This window comes from Eutrigla gurnardus, assembly GCF_963514095.1.
Source record: "Eutrigla gurnardus genome assembly, chromosome: 16".
Lineage (NCBI taxonomy): Eukaryota > Metazoa > Chordata > Actinopteri > Perciformes > Triglidae > Eutrigla > Eutrigla gurnardus.
The window spans coordinates 1768770-1787985 of record NC_139927.1 but is presented as its reverse complement, the minus strand read 5'-3'; the positions used below and the strand labels follow the sequence as shown (position 1 = coordinate 1787985).

At 46.4% G+C, this 19216-nt stretch overlaps 1 protein-coding gene across 1 annotated transcript; it reads left to right on the top strand.

Moving 5' to 3' along the window:
* Nucleotides 1-380: 380 nt before the first annotated feature.
* LOC311027133 (centrosomal protein of 170 kDa protein B-like) lies at nucleotides 381-18030 on the top strand. Its single transcript, XM_084030981.1, is given in 20 exon segments — nucleotides 381-570; nucleotides 2479-2616; nucleotides 2855-2944; nucleotides 3213-3332; nucleotides 3335-3430; nucleotides 3533-3650; nucleotides 3745-3846; nucleotides 4113-4625; nucleotides 4696-5774; nucleotides 6247-6411; nucleotides 7126-7243; nucleotides 7663-9393; nucleotides 9840-10080; nucleotides 10173-10329; nucleotides 13118-13255; nucleotides 14939-15027; nucleotides 15105-15198; nucleotides 15287-15338; nucleotides 15967-17893; nucleotides 17925-18030. Coding segments are annotated over 18 exon segments (5205 nt in total). The 5' UTR covers nucleotides 381-570; nucleotides 2479-2511; the 3' UTR covers nucleotides 16164-17893; nucleotides 17925-18030.
* Nucleotides 18031-19216: the final 1186 nt, after the last annotated feature.

Genomic DNA, 19216 nt, shown 5'->3' with positions numbered 1-19216 from the left:
GAGCATCACGTCCTACAAACAGGTTGGTACTGTTGTGTATTATTGTGTATCAAAATATAATTAAAGGAAAACGTCCCTTTACTGTTATTAATAACAAAGGTTTGCTTTCTGTTCCGATGTCACTGACCGACCTGATCGATTATAATATAATTTGTCGGACTGCTGTCAAACCGGAGAAAGGTTCATCCTCTCTCTCTCTCTCTCTCTCTCTATATATATATATATAGATGATAATCTATCATATATATATATATATATGATAGATTATCATAACACCTTTACGTTGATAAATAATGAATAAATAGTATAAATGTGAAATGGCTTTTATTTTGAAGGCGTCCGGCGCCGTGCTGACGCAGCGGGTGGCAGCTGGTGCGTCAGGAGGAGACGGAGATGCCATAACAGCAGCAGCAGCATCACAGACCGCGGATCCAGTGCGACCCGCTTCCTGTCGCTCCGTCGCCCCGGTTCCGGCTCCGGGACGCCTCTCATGCTTTGTCCGCCTCGCAGCGCTGCAGTCCGGCTTCTAATCTGCGGAGAGACGCGGCGGAGCGGCGGCAGCATCTGGAGGTAAAACGAGGAGGAGGGGGAGGAGGAGGCGGAGGGCGTGGAGGAGGGGACCGACCGGTCCGTCATCCTGTCTGTGTGTCTGTGTATCTGTCTGTCTGTCTGTCTGTTTGTCTATCTGTCTGTCTGCCTTCATCCTCGGGGACCCGGCGGCTTTCCGCAGGCCGGAGTCGGTCCGACCTGCAGCCGCGGATTGAGGCCCGGCGGGATTTTTCTGAGAGCCGCTCGGATTCATCCAGCATCCTGTGTGTGTGTGTGTGTGTGTGTGTGTGTGTGTGTGTGTGTGTGTGTGTGTGTGTGTGTGTGTGTGTGTGTGTGCATACGTGCATGCGTGTTTGCGTGTGCGTGTTATACCGGGTGTGGCTCTGTTCAGGTGATGATGATGATGATGATGATGATGTCACAGAGGTGAACCTGCTCCAAGGACGCTTCCTGTCAGGTCACGTGATGTTAAACATGATCCATATTTAATTTTTTTTACATCTATCTTTTTACATAGGACATATTCACATATGTATCATCAGTTATATTATTTTAGTTCATATATTACATCATAGTTAATAATATTTCTTTACGTTATTTATCAAAATGTATATTATTTTATTGTATTATATCGCTGATCTGTAGGTGGTCCAGGTTCTTCTTCCAGTTTCCTCCCACGGGATCGGAAAATATCTTTATATATATATATATATATATATTTGTGTGTGTGTGTGTGTGTGTGTGTGTGTGTGTGTGTGTGTGTGTGTGTGTGTGATACAAATGTAGAAACATTTCTACATTTGTATACTATCAATTTAATATGTAAATTATATTTAACATTTCACATTAAGTAAAAAGTTGTCTCTTCAGTCAGACGTATTTCCTCAGATCCTCTTACATCTATTTGATGTCGACCTTTTATTGTTGATCATTATGAATCGTATTGTATCATCTTTGATTGATTGATTTCTGCTGGCCACCAGGGGGCGACTCCTCTCTGGTTGTATAGAAGTCTATGACAAAATGGTCCTACTTCTCTCTGTTGGCCACCAGGGGGCGACTCCTCTCTGGTTGTATAGAAGTCTATGAGAAAATGGTCCTACTTCTCTCTGCTGGCCACCAGGGGGCGACTCCTCTCTGGTTGTATAGAAGTCTATGAGAAAATGGTCCTACTTCTCTCTGCTGGCCACCAGGGGGCGACTCCTCTCTGGTTGTATAGAAGTCTATGAGAAAATGGTCCTACTTCTCTCTGCTGGCCACCAGGGGGCGACTCCTTTCTGGTTGTATAGAAGTCTATGTGAAAATGGTCCTACTTCTCTCTGCCGGCCACCAGGGGGCGACTCCTCTCTGGTTGTATAGAAGTCTATGAGAAAATGGTCCTACTTCTCTCTGCTGGCCACCAGGGGGCGACTCCTCTCTGGTTGTATAGAAGTCTATGAGAAAATGGTCCTACTTCTCTCTTGATGTATTATCTCAGTAAACATTGTAAACATGAGTTTATGGTCTCAATCTCTAGTTTCAAGTCTTCTTCAATCCAGCATGATGTTCATTTAGTACATTATGGTCCATTTAGAGTCCACCAGACCAGAAAGCAAGGGATGCTTTAGGGGGCGGGGCTTACCTGCTGATTGACAGGTCAATTTTGAGTCCAACAGACCAGAATACCAAAAACCAAGATTCAAGTCTTACATTTATGACAAAAACTCAAATATACTAAAAACCCTAAATATTCTCTGAGATCAAAGTTTTCCAAGACCCACAGATTTTATATTAATAATATATAATATACCCCCCCCCCCTTAATCTCATGAATATTCATGTTTTTTCTCTTAAATTTGTGACTCTAATCTCAGAGATATTGACATTTTTGTCCGACAGAAGACACAAACTTGTCACACATCTCTCACCTCTCTGTCCTCCGTTTCCCAGGATGCTCTGGGGTTTCCCAGCAGACCTGTGAAGATGAGCGTGACATCCTGGTTCCTGGTGAGCAGCTCGGGGACTCGGCACCGCCTCCCCAGAGAGATGATCTTTGTGGGCCGAGAGGACTGTGAGCTGATGCTGCAGGTGAGTCAGCTGATCAGCCAGGTGATCGATCAATCAGTCAATCTTCTGATTGAAAGCCAAACTATTTCCTGTTTCTCTCCAAACAATAATGTCATGAAGGGAAGTTGCAGGTGTGGATGTGGTCTCATGTGGTCTGGATTTACAGGTGTGGATGTGGTCTCATGTGGTCTAGATTTACAGGTGTGGACGTGGTCTCATGTAGTCTGGGTTTAAGATGTGGTCTCTTGTCCTCTGACAGTCTCGCAGCGTGGACAAACAACACGCTGTCATCAACTACAACCCAACGACGGACGAGCACCTGGTGAAAGACCTGGGCAGCCTGAACGGGGTGAGACAGGAGACAGACAGACAGATACAGAGTGTCACATTGTTACATTGTTGGCACGAACCAATCAGGGGGGTTGAAATTACCTGAATAATAAAAATGACAAAATAAAAACATTGACACAGAAATATGATGGGTCAACTCCTCACTCAGTAACCATGACAACAGCAGACAAAGAGTGACAGTGTAATGTGGGTATGGTGTCCCAGCTAGGAGCCAATCAGATTGCTTGATTTGAGCGTGTGACGAACGTTTTCCGTGTTTGATGCAGACGTTTGTGAATGACCTGAGGATTCCTGACCAGACCTACATCACCCTGAAGCTGTCTGACATCATCCGCTTCGGATACGATATCCTTCATGACATCCTCAGATTGTGTGTGTGTGTGTATGTCCGTGTGTATCACTATGCTTCTTGACCTCCTCTTCACATTCTCACGTCTACGTTCTGGAGAGAAGTCAACACAAAGTCCCAGAGGAGGCTCTGAAGGTCAGTGTGAACCTGGTTATTGATCTCTGTGTTTACCTGATGACATCAGCAACCAGCTGTTTGATCAGCTGACTGTGTGATGAGCGCCTCCTGTTGTTTCAGCATGAGAAGTACAGCAGTCAGCTGCAGATCAGCCTGAAGGCATCGGAGAAGAAGAAGACGGAGCTGGAAGAGCGAACGAGAGAGAAGACACACAAAGAGTGTACGAAGAGTACACAAGGTACGACACAACACATGTACATCATATCTATATCATATATATATATATATATATATATATAGACTATATGGATGTGTGCATGTGTGTGTTACAGAGGCTCCGGTGTGTCGGCCCACCCCTCTGTATGGTCAGCCATCCTGGTGGGGAGAAGAGGATTATGGGAGTAATGTTCAGACCAGCGATGAACCTCATACAGGTAAAACACTTCATCATCTTGTATATGTTACATTAAATATTTTGTTATAAACATATATGTCAATATATTTTATTCCATTATATTATATATGAAACTTCATCCCATCTGTTTATTTTTTGTTATATTTCAATAATTAATTTTAGATCAAAGTTGAGACTTGATTTGTTGTTAGATACTATTGTAATCAAATGCTGTGTTCATTATTATTATTACTATTATTGTTATTACTATTATTATTTTTACCATAAAATGTTTGTTTCTGTCAGAAGCCCAGAAAGACGCTTCACAGATGGAACCCGACTTTTCTACATCTCTGTCAGACTCCCAACCAAAGACCGCCTTCCCTCCATACCACCGTGAGCCGAGCTACTTTGAGATCCCCACCAAGGACTTCCAGCACCCCAAAACCATGGGGGCGGAGCTTCACGAGATCCCTACTAAGGACACGGACATGACACCTGCTCTGCCGTCCCCGCCCACCCCGACCCCACCTGCCGTTCAGAGCCACGCCTCCTTCACCATCGAGTTCGACGACTGCTTGCCAGGCAAGATAAAGATCAAAGACCACGTCACCAAGTTTTCCACACGCCAGAGGAAGCAGCCTCCGCCCTGCAAGACCACCATCACAACAGCCACACCCACAGACATGATGTCAGCAGAGAGCAAGGTGGCTGATTGGCTGGTCCACAGTGATGTCAGCCTGATGAGAAGACAACCGACATGCGAAGATGTTTACAGCACCAAGAGTGACCTCGCCGTAAACATCAAGACCCTCAAAGGTTAGATTTGGTGTTCTTCAAGGTTCACAGTGCTGCTTTTGATAGAATTCAAACTGTTGTCTTGTTTCAGGTCACCATCATCAGGATGGAACTCAGAGTGACTCCGAGGACCCGGATCTCCAAGGAAGGAGGAGTAAATCCCACCACTCCATCCAATCAGAGCAGTCTGAGGCGTCGCAGCAGACGGTTCAATCAGGCCCGTCGCAGTGCCAGCTGCCTGGTCCAACACAGACGCTTAACCAGCCATTGCAGTACTCTTCAACCAGACCAGCCTCGGCCTCACCTGTGGCCCCTGAGCGGCCCCTGTCCCAGAGTCCTCCTCAGGCTCAGTCCCCCACCATGGAAGAATCCAAGCCCCATGAGCACCTCCCCCAGCAGGCCTTCATCATTGAGTTCTTTGATGACAACCCACGCAAAAAGCGCTCACAGTCCTTCACGCACAACCCCGCCCACGCTGACTCGTATTCTGCCCTGAAGGCCAAGCTGGAGCGGCGGAAAGGCGGCGAGAGGCCGGCTTCCATGCATGGCCACATCCCTCCCACACAGCAGGTGACGGTTCCCCTGAAGGGTCTCGGCCACAGTGGCCCTCAAAGGTCGAGCTCTCTGAAGAGGGAGAAGACGGAGGGGGAGACGGGCTCTTCTGGTTCCTCCTCTCGTTCCTCCTCTGGTATCACCATCAGACCCTTCGGCAGCGTCGGGAAGAAATCCAAGCTTGCCCAAGAGTTTGCTGCTGAATTCCTGAAGGGTTCTGGTCGACAGGACTCCTCCCCAACCAGGGAGAAGATGTCCCCTCCCCCGATGTCTGCACCGCCAGTGATGGTGTCGCCTGCTAATGCAGGAATTCCCTCCCCCCAAGAACCTCCAGCACCTTTATCAGTCTCCTACCCCACTTCTCCCTTACAGCCTAAAGGAATGTCAAATTCCTCAGTCCCCGCCAATGCTGATGTCCAGACTGCCTCTCCAGTCCACTCCTCCGGGCCTCCCATGTCCCAAATGCTGCCCCTGGTTGGCCGTGCAGGAGACCCCAAAGCTTCCCAGAGGATGATGAGGAACGAAGAGGACGACAGCGTGAGTGATGCCGGGACCTACACCATCGAGACAGAGTCACAGGACAAAGAGGTGGAGGAGGCTCGCAACATGATCGATCAGGTGAACTCACAGTGGCCTTAAAGTGAGACGCTGACTGTTGTTAGCTTCTGAAGTCCACACTGATGTGGATGAAGCAGCATTTACGGTTCACACTGCTGATGTTCTGAGCAGCGGTTGGTAGAGAGAATCTTAAAAGGAGGCATAACGTTAGAATTTGTCTATTTGTTATCATCAGTAACACACTAAAACAAACTTCACTTGAGAGTTTCTTTGTTTGGGGTAGCGGAAATAAAAGATAACATTGAACAGTGACCAAGGGTCTATACCCCCCTTCTCGAAATCCTTCAAACCACATTCAAATTGTCAATATAAACAAGGTCTGCACAGCAAAACATGTTAGAACATTAAAACATGTCAAACTAGAATGACTTAATAAGTCGCTTAAGGGATGCATGAAACCTCTTGTCCTTCTTGTCCTTCCTGTTGCCGTGGTCCTGCCCCCTGTCCTCATGCATGCCCTTTGCTCTGACAGGTGTTTGGTGTCCTCGACTCTCCAGAGTACACAGGAGTGTATAGACCTATAATAAATGATGGCAAGGATGAGCAAGCTAACCTGCCTAGAGATGGTAGCACTGTGGACCCCTTGCATGGCTTTATCCCAGCTGCTATCAGCGGCCCCCCAACAGGCCCCATACAGGTAAAAACAACTGGAAAACTGAATCAGAACCTGGAAAAACTCCCATGCAGCATGTTCTGATCCCAGTGCATGCAGACTAGTGTTGGTATTCCCTGGTACATTTTACCTGTGTCTCAGTCTAGCGTCCATCCTTCAGAGGTCCATCTGAAGATTGAATGATGGATGGATGGATGGATGTCCCAGTCCAGGATCTGTTCTTCAGAGGTCCATCTGAAGATTGAATGATGGATGGATGGATGGATGTCCCAGTCCAGGATCTGTTCTTCAGAGGTCCATCTGAGGACTGAACATCTCAAAGATGCTTCAAATGCAGCTCAGAAATGTGGCCTTCTTTTCCTGATTCAGAGGATCCAACTGATGGATCCATTATGATCCAATGTATCACAGGATTCAGTCTGACAACTGGATGTTAATCATCTACTTGAATCATCTATGAGAATCAACAGCAAGAGATGGAACAAAACAAACTCTCTCATATGATCTCTGGCTACATTTTAATCAGATAATGTTATTTACCACTTATATGGTCTTTATGGTGAACCACAGCTGGTTGCCATGCGATGGGAGCAGAAAAAGTGGCCTTCGCAGTCTTCAAAGGGCGTACACCATGAAGGACGTGTCCTCCAAAAGATGGACGCTGAATTGGGACATGACTGTTGTCAAGTATTGTTTGACTGAACTGATTGTCTAGTAATGTGGTGTTTGGTTTTGTAGGTTGCACCTGCTCATGCAACAGCTCTGGAAGGACCCAAATGGGTTTCCCGTTGGGCCAGTCTGGCAGACAGCTATGCTGAACCTGGATCCACTCCGCTGCAAGGGGACTTTATAGAAGGTGCCATTGATTTTCTGTCGATATAAACATGATGTGCTAAGAACTGTTTGATAAAGTCCACATTATTTTCATGCCTTTCCCACCTTGTGTTAACCTGCAATCTATATTTTAATATTTGGTTTTAGACATTGACAAGATAAATGGTGTTCTTCCGTGAAAATTCTATTTAACATGATGCCCAGTGGCAGCAAAAGATGTGAAGGATGCTGAACTTTAAAAGCGCCATCCCCAGTTGCTGTTGAGCAGACTTTCCAGCCCACATGGTCCATGTTAGAAAGCAGATCCTTCCCTGCTGTGATCTTCGGTTTTGGGTTCATTGGGGTTTGGGCCCTGAAACACCTATTTTGCAAAAAAGGTAATACAAATGAAGTACAAGACATTTAAATGAAAACCTGAGATAAATGTAATTGTTTCTGTAGATTTGCGCTTCATGAGCCTGTCGATGGGAAGTTACAGCTACGATAACTCGGAGTCCGAGTCCAGCCACAGCTCCAGGACCAGAAGGCTGCTGCCCCAGGTGCCTCCAGAAAAGCTGGATAGTGTTCCGCCAAGTATCCTGATTCGACATGAACCTTACCAAGGCCAGGAACTTCTAGGCCGAGTCTCTGGTCCTCACCACCCACAGGACTCCACCAAGTGCCTGTCCGTTCAGGATGATGTGGACCCAGACAGCCTGAGTGATGCCAGCCGCTCAGATGACGGACCTGTTTTGGAGAAAACAAAGAAGAATCAGACCAGGACTGGATCTTTGTCTCCAGGTGCTAGTGGTGCTCAGTTCAAGGGTCCAGGAAAAGTGTCTCCCTCCACCAAATCCACCTCCTTCTACATTGGTTCTGAAGACAATCCAGGAAAACCTGACCAGGTCCGGAGCCCTCTACAGTCTGAGAGGACATACGACCCCCCAGTAACCCCTCCCCCTACGACCGTCCTGATCAGACACCTGAGTGGACACGAACCCAGGAGGACAGGTGTCAAACCCAACAGCTCTGCTCCAAACCTCCAAATGCAGGACAAGGATTCTGTCCCCACTAAAGACAACTGTATATCATCCATAGTCCGGCAGGAGAGCTTCACCAAAGACCGGCCCAGTGACACCGTCCAAATGAAGAAGCTTCCTCACATCTCCAGCAACCCGTCCATTAGAGACATGGAGCAGAGGGGGGAGAACGTCCAGGACTCACAGTCCTTCCTTCAGGAGGTTGAGGGAACTCTGTCCTCTCTGGACTCCAAGTTCCCCTCATCTGGCTCCGGTCGTAGCTCAAAGAAAGGAGGATCCTCCACCCACATGGATGACTCTCTTTCTGGTGAGTCAGACGTAGACACAGCAAGCACCGTGAGCCAGGTGAGTAGCAAGAATATTCCAGTTATCTCTGCTTCTAAAAAGCGTCCCGCCATCAGCAGTCTCCAAAAGGACAAGTCCTCTTCCAGCCCTTCCATCCAACAGAAGGGGCGGCAACTCTCTGCTCGTGAACGGCTTTCTGAGAAACGCAGAAACCAGACATATACAGAAACCTCAAGCAAGGCAGACGCAGCAAAGCGCTTCCAGATGCGCCGCAGTGCGGGCAACCGCGGATCTCTGGATCTGTCAGAAGGCCAGCAGGGTTCTGGTCCATACTGGATGGAAAATACATCATCTGACCATGAAATTTCCCGTCCGTCCAGCCGTAGCAAGAAACTCACCGCTCCTCTTCAGAAAGAAGACAATGGGAAGACTCCCAAGACAGCAACTCAGCAGGTTCTGACACGTTCCAACAGCCTGTCGGCACCACGGCCAACCCGGGCATCCATGCTCCGCCGAGCACGCCTGGGTGAGGCTTCCGATAATGAAGGTGCTGAGACTGACCGGGGCTCCCAGAATTCTGACCATATCACTGCACCATCCAAAGCATCTGCAGAGGGGAAGAAGTTGTCTAGGCTGGACATCTTAGCGATGCCCAGGAAGAGAACCAGCTCCTTCACAACTCCCAGTGACAACGAGACATCCTCCACGGGCCGCTCGGCTTTCTCGAATCGAAACTCTGAGTCTGTCGTCACTGTCAGGAAGACATCTGTGGGCGATGCCCGCCAAGCAGCTAGCAAAGGGGGTGGAGCTGTGGGGAAGCAGCCACTGACCCGTACCCGGTCCAGCGGAGCCAAGTACCCCAGTACCGGTGAGTCCTGGCTAGATTTAGAAGTTAAAAATGTACACGGTGTATTTTCTCAGTGTTTCACCTGCTTCTGCTCTTCAACATGTGCAAGATGTTTTAGTCAACATTGTGATATTTGCATGCATAACAGTCACATGGCACAACCTGTGGTGTTGGTAAATTAAGTCCTTTGCATCACGCATCAAATTTTTCACGCTGTGCTGTTGCATATAAAGTCAATACAAAGATGGAAATAGATGCAAATTAGCGTTGGGCAGAGTCGGCCAGCACAAATGATGCAAGGCGAATGAGGCGAATAACGCACATTTTTATCAAATTCATGTGACGCTATGACACAATACCCTATCAGCGTTGAGATGAGATGATCCTGCAAATAAATACGTTTGGTATGAACATACTGTAAGAATCTCTACATCCGGTGTAATAAACCTAAATAAAAATCTGTCCAGGTTCCCGTCGCAGACAGAAGGGCTCCGACTTCTCCTCATCTTCGGAAGAAGAGTACCAGATGAGTGCCGTGAATCCCAAAACCAAACGCTCCTCCCATCCCTCCACTTCCTCCCAGACGCCACACCACCGGACTGCTGTCACCCGATCCAAGTCTGTCTCCCTGGAGACGGAGGAGGATGACGACCAGGGCGACATTGACCCCTACCAGAACTGGTCCACACACAGCGCTGAGATTGCCAAGTATAAAAAAAAGCCTTATTTCAGTTAAAAGAATAACCAAACTCAGATGTGTTGAGGTTGGTCTTTCCGTCATGTTTGTGTTTCCCCTGTAGGCTCAGTCAGGACCTGGCCAAAGATCTGGCCATCCTGGCAAAGGAAATCCACGATGTTGCTGGGGACGGAGACTCGCCGAGTTCCGGAATGGGCACCGCTACCTCACCCAGCTCGCTGCCCACCACACCGGCCTCCACCATCTCTGCCAGGGAGGAGGTGGGAAATGCTGCTGACCACCTCAAACCACAACCACCACAAACCTCAACCACCACACAAACCACAACCACCACAAACCTCAACCACCACACAAACCACAACCACCACAAACCTCAAACACCACACAAACCACAACCACCACAAACCTCAACCACCACACAAACCACAACCACCACAAACCTCAACCACCACACAAACCACAACTACCACAAACCTCAACCACTACAAACCTCAACCACTACAAACCTCAACCACCACACAAACCACAACCACCACAAACCTCAACCACCACACAAACCACAACCACCACAAACCTCAACCACCACACAAACCACAACCACCACAAACCTCAAACACCACAGAAACCACAACCACCACAAACCTCAACCACCACATAAACCACAACCACCACACAAACCTCAACCACCACACAAACCTCAACCACCACAAACCACAAACCTCAACCACCACAAACCTCAACCACCACACAAACCACAACCACCACAAACCTCAACCACCACACAAACCACAACCACCACAAACCTCAAACACCACATAAACCACAACCACCACAAACCTCAAACACCACACAAACCACAACCACCACAAACCTCAACCACCACACAAACCTCAACCACCACAAACCTCAACCACCACAAACCTCAACCACCACACAAACCTCAACCACCACAAACCACAAACCTCAACCACCACAAACCTCAACCACCACACAAACCACAACCACCACAAACCTCAACCACCACACAAACCACAACCACCACAAACCTCAACCACCACACAAACCACAACCACCACAAACCTCAACGACCACAAACCTCAACCACTACACAAACCACAACCACCACAAACCTCAACCACCACACAAACCACAACCACCACAAACCTCAAACACCACATAAACCACAACCACCACAAACCTCAAACAGCACACAAACCTCAACCACCACAAACCTCAACCACCACATAAACCACAACCACCACACAAACCTCAACCACCACACAAACCATAACCACCACAAACCACAACCACCACAAACCTCAACCACCACACAAACCTCAACCACCACACAAACCTCAACCACCACACAAACCACAACCACCACAAACCTCAACCACCACACAAACCTCAACCACCACACAAACCACAACCACCACAAACCTCAACCACCGCACAAACCTCAACCACCACACAAACCACAACCACCACAAACCTCAACCACCACAAACCACAAACTTCAACCACTGCAACACAAACAGCGGTCTCCCGGTCTCCTGGGTTAAGGTCCTCCCCCCCCCCCCCCTTACTACAACCCCGACAGTCAGAATCAGGATGACATGGTGGACAAGATGTTATGTCGAAGAGTCCAGGAGTTCTAGCTGACCATCATCAGAAATGTAAAGTCAGTCAGTTACTAGCCTCCCAGTGTTCCCAGTTGAAATTACAAATACATATTAGTTTTGTCCATCATCTCTATCACTTATGACTTTCAGACTTTCAATGGTTGACTTCCAGGTAGCGTCTTCATACTTTGGATTCTCATGACGCATTTCTCTGTTGTGCCGCTCAGACGCCATCTTCATTCTTCAGTCGGGTTCCACCGTCTCAGGTGTCTTACTCTGACTCATCACTCCTGCCATTTGATTGGTTCCCCTCCTTCACCATCACTGATCATAACACTCCCCTCTTGCCGCTATTGGATTGTTCTGAGACATATTTGGTCATTTTATTTTGAAATTTGTCTGATTGAGAAGTCTGGTATGAAAGATTATTAACGACAAAACCAGTGAGCTAAAACAAAACAAATCCAACAAGCTGGAATCAGTGTAAAGGATCAAGGTTTGAGGTGACACACAGCCTCAGTAACTACTAATCTACCTGACCCGAATCTAGACCTGGTCTAACCCTGTCCTACTACAACCTCAGTAACTGAACATTTGCTAGCCAACCAACACCAGCTTACTGTTACTAAGCTAACCCAACTTCAGCTCCGCCCACCAGCAAATAGACTCTTTAACAGCCGACCATGTCATAAACATTCATCCTGGTGGTTTGTTCCTTCCAGACCAGTTAAAAGCTTAATTTTTGATTGAGACTCAAGTTCTACAGAATTAAGACAGAATCAGGACCAGCGAACTGTATGTTTGGTACCAGGATGTAATGTTACTCACACACAGGAAGTCAGCAGTTAACACGGTCACTGGATGAACCGATACACTGGAGGCTATAAACATCTCTGTCCTGGTGTGTGATGTTGTGTTCATGACCTCAGATAGCGAGTTGATCATCTAGTGACTTGTACCGTGTCGCCCAGATGTTAATGGTTCTACCTGCTCACTGGTAGAACATCTGTGTGTTTAGGTTTGGTTAATGTTCTTTAGTCTGTCTTCCTTCTGTTGTTAAAGTAACATACGTCATCATTGGTTACAGGCTGCTAAAGGGCCAATCAAAATGGAGTATTTTATATGACCATCATTTACTTGATCAGACTGATTCCTGCTCAGATTAATTTTGTTTCTTAGTGTTTTTTTCCATTCTCTTCCACCATGAATGAACTGGTTTGAGTGGTTTTGGGGCGGTTCATGGACTGGTGATTTCCTACTCTGTTCCTGTTAACACACTGTATCCCAGCAGTATTAAAATCCACTGCGTCCTCTGTTGCCTCCACCATGGCAGCTGCATGTTGACTTGCTGCATGTGTTCACGGAGCGTCGTCTGATACCAGATCATCAGCGGTTGGATCACCGGAGCCCTTTACTCTCTTTCCAGCTGGTCCAACGAATCCCTGAGGCCAGTTTAAACTACCAGAAGGTTCCTCCAGGTTCTGCTGTCATCTCCGACCTGGACGCAAACATGAATGAGCCGGAAGCCGGTTCTAAGCAACGGCGTCCGTGGAACCACGAAGAGGTCACTGTCTAATCCCTCTGAGGCTATGTTCACACTGCAGCTCAGTGTGTCCAACTGGACATCTGTTTTAATGTCATACAGGATGGAAATGTGTCACCTGATCAACCAATTGATGAAAACGTAGCAGAGTTTTATAAATACAAAGTACTTTTACCTCAAAGTAGTCCAAGTTAAGTTCCTATGTGTTGCTAGCTAGCTTCTTACCTGTTAGCTAGCCTCACTAGTATCCACTATGTTGAGTCTAGTGTCTTCTTGAGGCTGAACTGTTCATTACAGCCAGAATACAAACAGCATCTTTCATTTGAGGTCTTATTCTGAGTTCACACCAAACAGGAAGCTCATTTCCACCTCGGTAACAGCCTGGCCGATAAAAGGCACCAGATATGGGGTGCAGTCGAATATTCTGTTTCTCTTAAGAAGGTTCCTAACTGAAGAAGTGACCCGGAAGTAAACAAGTGGCCGCCATGATAAGAGCTGTTCGAATTCTCTAAATGCAAAGGAAAGGAGCTCCAATGCTTCCTTTCAGAGCTCCTTTAGCATAGGATGCAACGGACCTTCCTATGCGAAAGGAAAGGAGATTACGCCGACCCACAATTCTTTGCGAGAGCAACATTTAAAGTGCCGCACACCTCGGCCGTTCATGAAAACAAACGATATGTGCATTTGCATATTTAACAATGAATTTCATGCAGACATGTAGTAATTGGAATTGTGTTGATAATTGTGTGTGGACAGTGATAATAATTTAATTATATTTTTATTTATTTCAATCATGTTACAAATGTTTGACAAAAACGAAACTAAAACCACAAATAAAATGTAAATACAGCAAACGGTCAAACAGGAAGGAGATGCTGCTGGACCTGAAGCCGGTCAGTGAACCAGCTGTTTATAAAACCAACATGTGAAGAAGTGGACGACGTGCTTTTTGTAGTCCATTATTGTAGTTTATTCAGTGCAGAGGCACGTCAATCACCGGATCATCAGCTGTCAATCATCAGCGGCCGCGTTATAATGAGGTAGATAGTGAAAGTCCGGTCGGATTCTCCACGGCCGTCTTTTCCTAAATCCTTTTGAGTTCTCCTATCGCCTTTCCTTGACCCCGTGAAGTTTTCCCCAGAGGTCAAGGAATAGGAGTTAGGAATAGATGTTAGGACCTTATTTTTTGACTATTCGACTGCACCCATAGTCCAGAATGTAAATGTCCCATCAGTCTTTAAAAGATCAGCAACGCAACACCACCAAAATCCACAGCAACTTTTTCTGGGACTTTCCGGCTGGTAGACAACACAAACTGAGGAAGAAGGCTGGCGCAGCAACGGCGTCTTCGTTTAGTCGATCACGTTCTTACAAAACACTAAAAACGGGTTTGTAACAGAAACATTGCGAAAGTTTCTGTCGTAGGTTGCCGAGGTTTAATTCAGTGCTGTTAGAAACTTTCAGAAGTCTCCTGATCTGATCTAGAGGGAGCCAGAAAGGCATCCATCGGGAGGAGGCCTTTGTTTCTGGACCAGTTTCTGGCTCACACCCAGTCTCTGTAGAGATATAAAACCTGCAGTGTGAACGTATCTTCAGCTCTACGAGACTTGTGCAGTTAGTTCTGGTGTGCTGGGTCATCAGGACGTGATGGTGTCCCTCCTGTTCCTGACTGACCCGGTTCCTTCTTGGTCTTAACTCTTTTAGGTGATTCTGGACAACCTGATGCTGAACCCAGTTTCTCAGCTGTCTCAGGCCATCCGGGAAAACACAGAGCAGCTGGCTGATAAAATGAAGTAAGGCAGCTTTCAGTCTTTGGTGGTCCAGGTCTGCGGACCCCAAGTCGTCTGATGTGGTTTTATCTGGTTCTTAGGGTTCTGTTTCAGAACAAGGCGGAGGTCTGGGAGGAGATCGAGGCCAAGATCAACGCAGAGAATGAGGTCCCCATCCTGAAAACCTCCAACAAGGTTAGTGAGAACTCTTTGGTTATTATAAAGAACAGTGGAGACACGAACGCTGCAACAACTTCTTCTACTTTTCTGGTTCATGTTGCAGGAAATCAGCTCCATCCTGAAAGAGCTGAGACGAGTCCAGAGGCAGCTGGAAGGTAGACCACGATCCTCTACACCAACTATTACATTCACACCCACTATTAATGTACCGATAAGGATGACAGACCGTATCAACTCAATTAAGTGACCAACGTCAGCTTCACACGACAAAACCAACATTAGCTTTAAACAATAAAACCAACGTTAGCTTCACACGACAAAACCAACATTAGCTTCAAACAACAAAACCAACGTTAGCTTCACACGACAAAACCAAAGTTAGCTTCAAACGACAAAACCAAAGTTAGCTTCAAACGACAAAACCAACGTCAACTTCACACGACAAAACCAACGTAAGCTTTAAACAACAAAACCAACGTTAGCTTTAGACGACGTTATGTTGTTGCTGCGTTACCAGGTCTGGTGGTCTTAAGTCTTGTTGGTTGACACATCCTCCGCCCCACAATCAGCAGTCTCCCAGTATTTAAGACTACATTACCAGGTCTGGAGGTTACAGGGTAACATGATGAGTCCACATTAAAAAGGATCCCGATGAGCTTTATGTTGACGTTGTTTTAGTGCTGAGAGAGACTCTGATGGAGGATGTGAGTGCCTGAACATGAACCCAATAGATCTAGGCCTGGTCTGTGTTGTACCCTGAATGTCCTCTGGTTCTTGCCGTAGTTATAAACACCATCGTGGAGCCTGGTGGCAGTCTCCAGACTGCAGCGTCAGGGACGTTGTCCCTCGCTCAGACTCGACCGTCCTCGAGGGAGAAGAAACCTGCCGTCAGACCCCGCAGTACCCCCCAGACCTCCAACACCAACATGAGCTCCAAAAGACCACCTCGTGGACCCGACGGGGCCCACTACATGGCCTGACCAGGCCCCCGTAGCACCTCCTGGACAGTAACTATGGAGTCCTGTCTCTGTCCAGCAGCATCCTAGAATAGCTTCATTGTGTCGTTGCCATAACGACAAACATTAGAGAAGTTGATCAGCAACGTTCATCAGCAGCAAGAAGAACAGAACGTCCATCAATCCTTTCTCTGGCCTCTATGTCCTCAATTCATTGCACGCTAGCTAACGCCATGTTTGAAAACACTTGTTGTCTGTATTGTAGTGCTTCAGAAGGTTCTTGTTAGACCAACAGAGGTCAACCAGACCAGGACTTAGTGGACCAGGATCGCACTGAATGTTGTAGAAACACTGTAGTTGTTTCCAGATCCAGAGGACGTGTCCTTCAGTGGATGTGTCCTTCAGGGGACACGTCTTTCAGGGGGTTAGTCCTCCAGAGGACATGTCCATGTCCTTCACCGTTTACAGAGGATTTCAAAGTAAGAGCTTTTTATTTGATGTCCTGATGGAGGGGACGCTTTGTGACAGATTTCAGGCTGGGAGAGTTTCTTCTGATCCTCGTAGACGCTATGTTGGATAACATCCAGTCGTCCCTATGAATCCTGGTGTTAAAATAATTTGTTCATGAACGGACAAATTCACCCAAGGAGGAGATCAGAGACAGAGAGGTAATGTCGACGTCGGACTTTAATCTTGGCCAAGAGGAGCAGTTACAATGCAACAAGGTGTGAGGATGCTACAGAGAAAGTGCTCAAATCAGTGTTGTGACTTGAGGGTTCAGGAGATGAAGCATCATTGAAAGTTAGCCTTCATAACAAGACATCATGTGCACAAGGTCCCTGATAACAATTAGGCATACCTAAAACATTATAAAATTCTTATAACATCTGGGATACGTAGGACCTGAAGGATCCATCAGTCCCTCTGGATCAGGAAAGAAGGCCACATTTCTGAGCTGAGTCTTTGAGACGAGAGAGACTCGTCTCAGCTGCTGGGACACATTCAGTCTTCAGTCCTCTGAAGGACACAGGCCCAACTTATCCCAGGATGCACTGTTGGTTCTCACAACAAGCTTATAATAAATAACTTAGCTATCAACCCACAATAATAATAAAACATCTGGTAAATCAAACTTCAACTCTAATATTTGAATGAATATTCACAGGAAAGTGTTTTAGAACCGATAAGAAGCTAGTTGTCCAACAGGAGGTCTTCTCTCTGCCGGTTCATCAAATAAAGCAAAAGAACAAATCCACTTTGTCTCAAGGTTCCTCCACATCCTGTGTGCAGTGCATTGTGGGACAGCAGCAGTCTGTAGTCAGGGACCCAGCTGGCAGGAACTTAACACGTCCTCTAAAGGGGCCCGAGACCAACTGTTGGCGGTCTGGATCCCGAGACCAGCTGTTGGCAGCCTGGATCCCGAGACCAGCTGTTGGCAGCCCGGATCCCGAGACCAGCTGTTGGCAGCCTGGATCTGTCAATGAGACTGTAACTAAGCGTCTTCTGTGTCTGAACGTCCTTGTCTGCCTCTTCCTGTCTGCAATGCATCGCCTTCTCGCATCAATATGAATGAATGAATCTGACAGGTGAAGTTTGTTGTTTCTGGTTCATGTTGCCTTCCATCAGTGTAGTTCAGTAATAAGCCCAGAGATTACGGTGTGACTGAACTTCCTGTTTCAGTCTTGAAAAGTACGTTTCCGAGGATCAAATGTTGTTTCTCTTGATGCATTAATCAGCCAAAGTAGTTTCAAAGAGTCCAGGAGACTGTTGTTGGTGTCCCGTTAGAACCACGTAGTTTAGTGGTCTCAGCCTAACTATATAGTTTAGTGGTCTCAACCTAACTATGTAGTTTAGTGGTCTCAACCTAACTATGTAGTTTAGTCGTCTCAACTTAACTATGTAGTTTAGTCGTCTCAACCTAACTATGTAGTTTAGCCGTCTCAACCTAACTATGTAGTTAAGTGGTCTCAACCTAACTATGTAGTTTAGTCGTCTCAACCTAACTATGTAGTTTAGTCGTCTCAACCTAACTATGTAGTTTAGTCGTCTCAACCTAACTATGTAGTTTAGTGGTCTCAACCTAACTATGTAGTTAGTCTTCTCATCTTAACCTAACAATGTAGTTTAGTCGTCTCAACCTAACTATGTAGTTTAGTCGTCTCAACCTAACTAAGTAGTTTAGTCGTCTCAACCTAACTACGTAGTTTAGTCGTCTCAACCTAACTATGTAGTTTAGTGGTCTCAACCTAACTATGTAGTTTAGTCTCAACCTATGTAGTTTAGTGGTCTCAACCTAACTATGTAGTGTAGTCATCTCAACCTAACTACGTAGTTTAGTCGTCTCAACCTAACTATGTAGTTTAGTCGTCTCAACCTAACTATGTAGTTTAGTGGTCTCAACCTAACTATGTAGTTAGTCTTCTCATCTTAACCTAACTATGTAGTTTAGTGTTCTCAACCTAACTATGTAGTTAGTCTTCTCATCTTAACCTTACTACGTAGTTTAGTTGTCTCAACCTAACTATGTAGTTTAGTGGTTTATCATTAATCCCAAAGTTGATGATAAATCATAAATAACGTTTCTTTCTAAAGTAAAAATAATTCTTCATCCTTTAACCAAAGTTTATGATAAACAAACCAACAAACCAGAACCATGATAGTTTCACCTGCTCAGTGTGTGTGTGTGTGTGTGTGTGTGTGTGTGTGTGTATGAGAGAGCTGTACAGATATGAAGTGAATGAGTCCTCCAGTCTTTTTCTTCTTCACGTTTCAGAGAACAGTTTCATCATGTCCAGGACATTGTTAGCCTAGCGTAGCACAAAGACTGGAGGCGGAGGGAAATTGCTAGCCTAGCTCTCCTGATCTCCATCTGAAACATGAAGACTGATGAGGGGGGGAAGCCTCTAACCTGTTGCTGCTGTAGGCTTTTTGTAAGGTGCATGTTTCCTGTAGCTTGAGTCCGGTGAGTTTGAGGTTCACCAAATGTGCACTTTTTCATTTGACAAACTGCTGGTGAAATTGAGCTTTTATTCTGGCGGTCATAGTGTTTTCATGCTCTGCAGCCAATGAGAATGTAT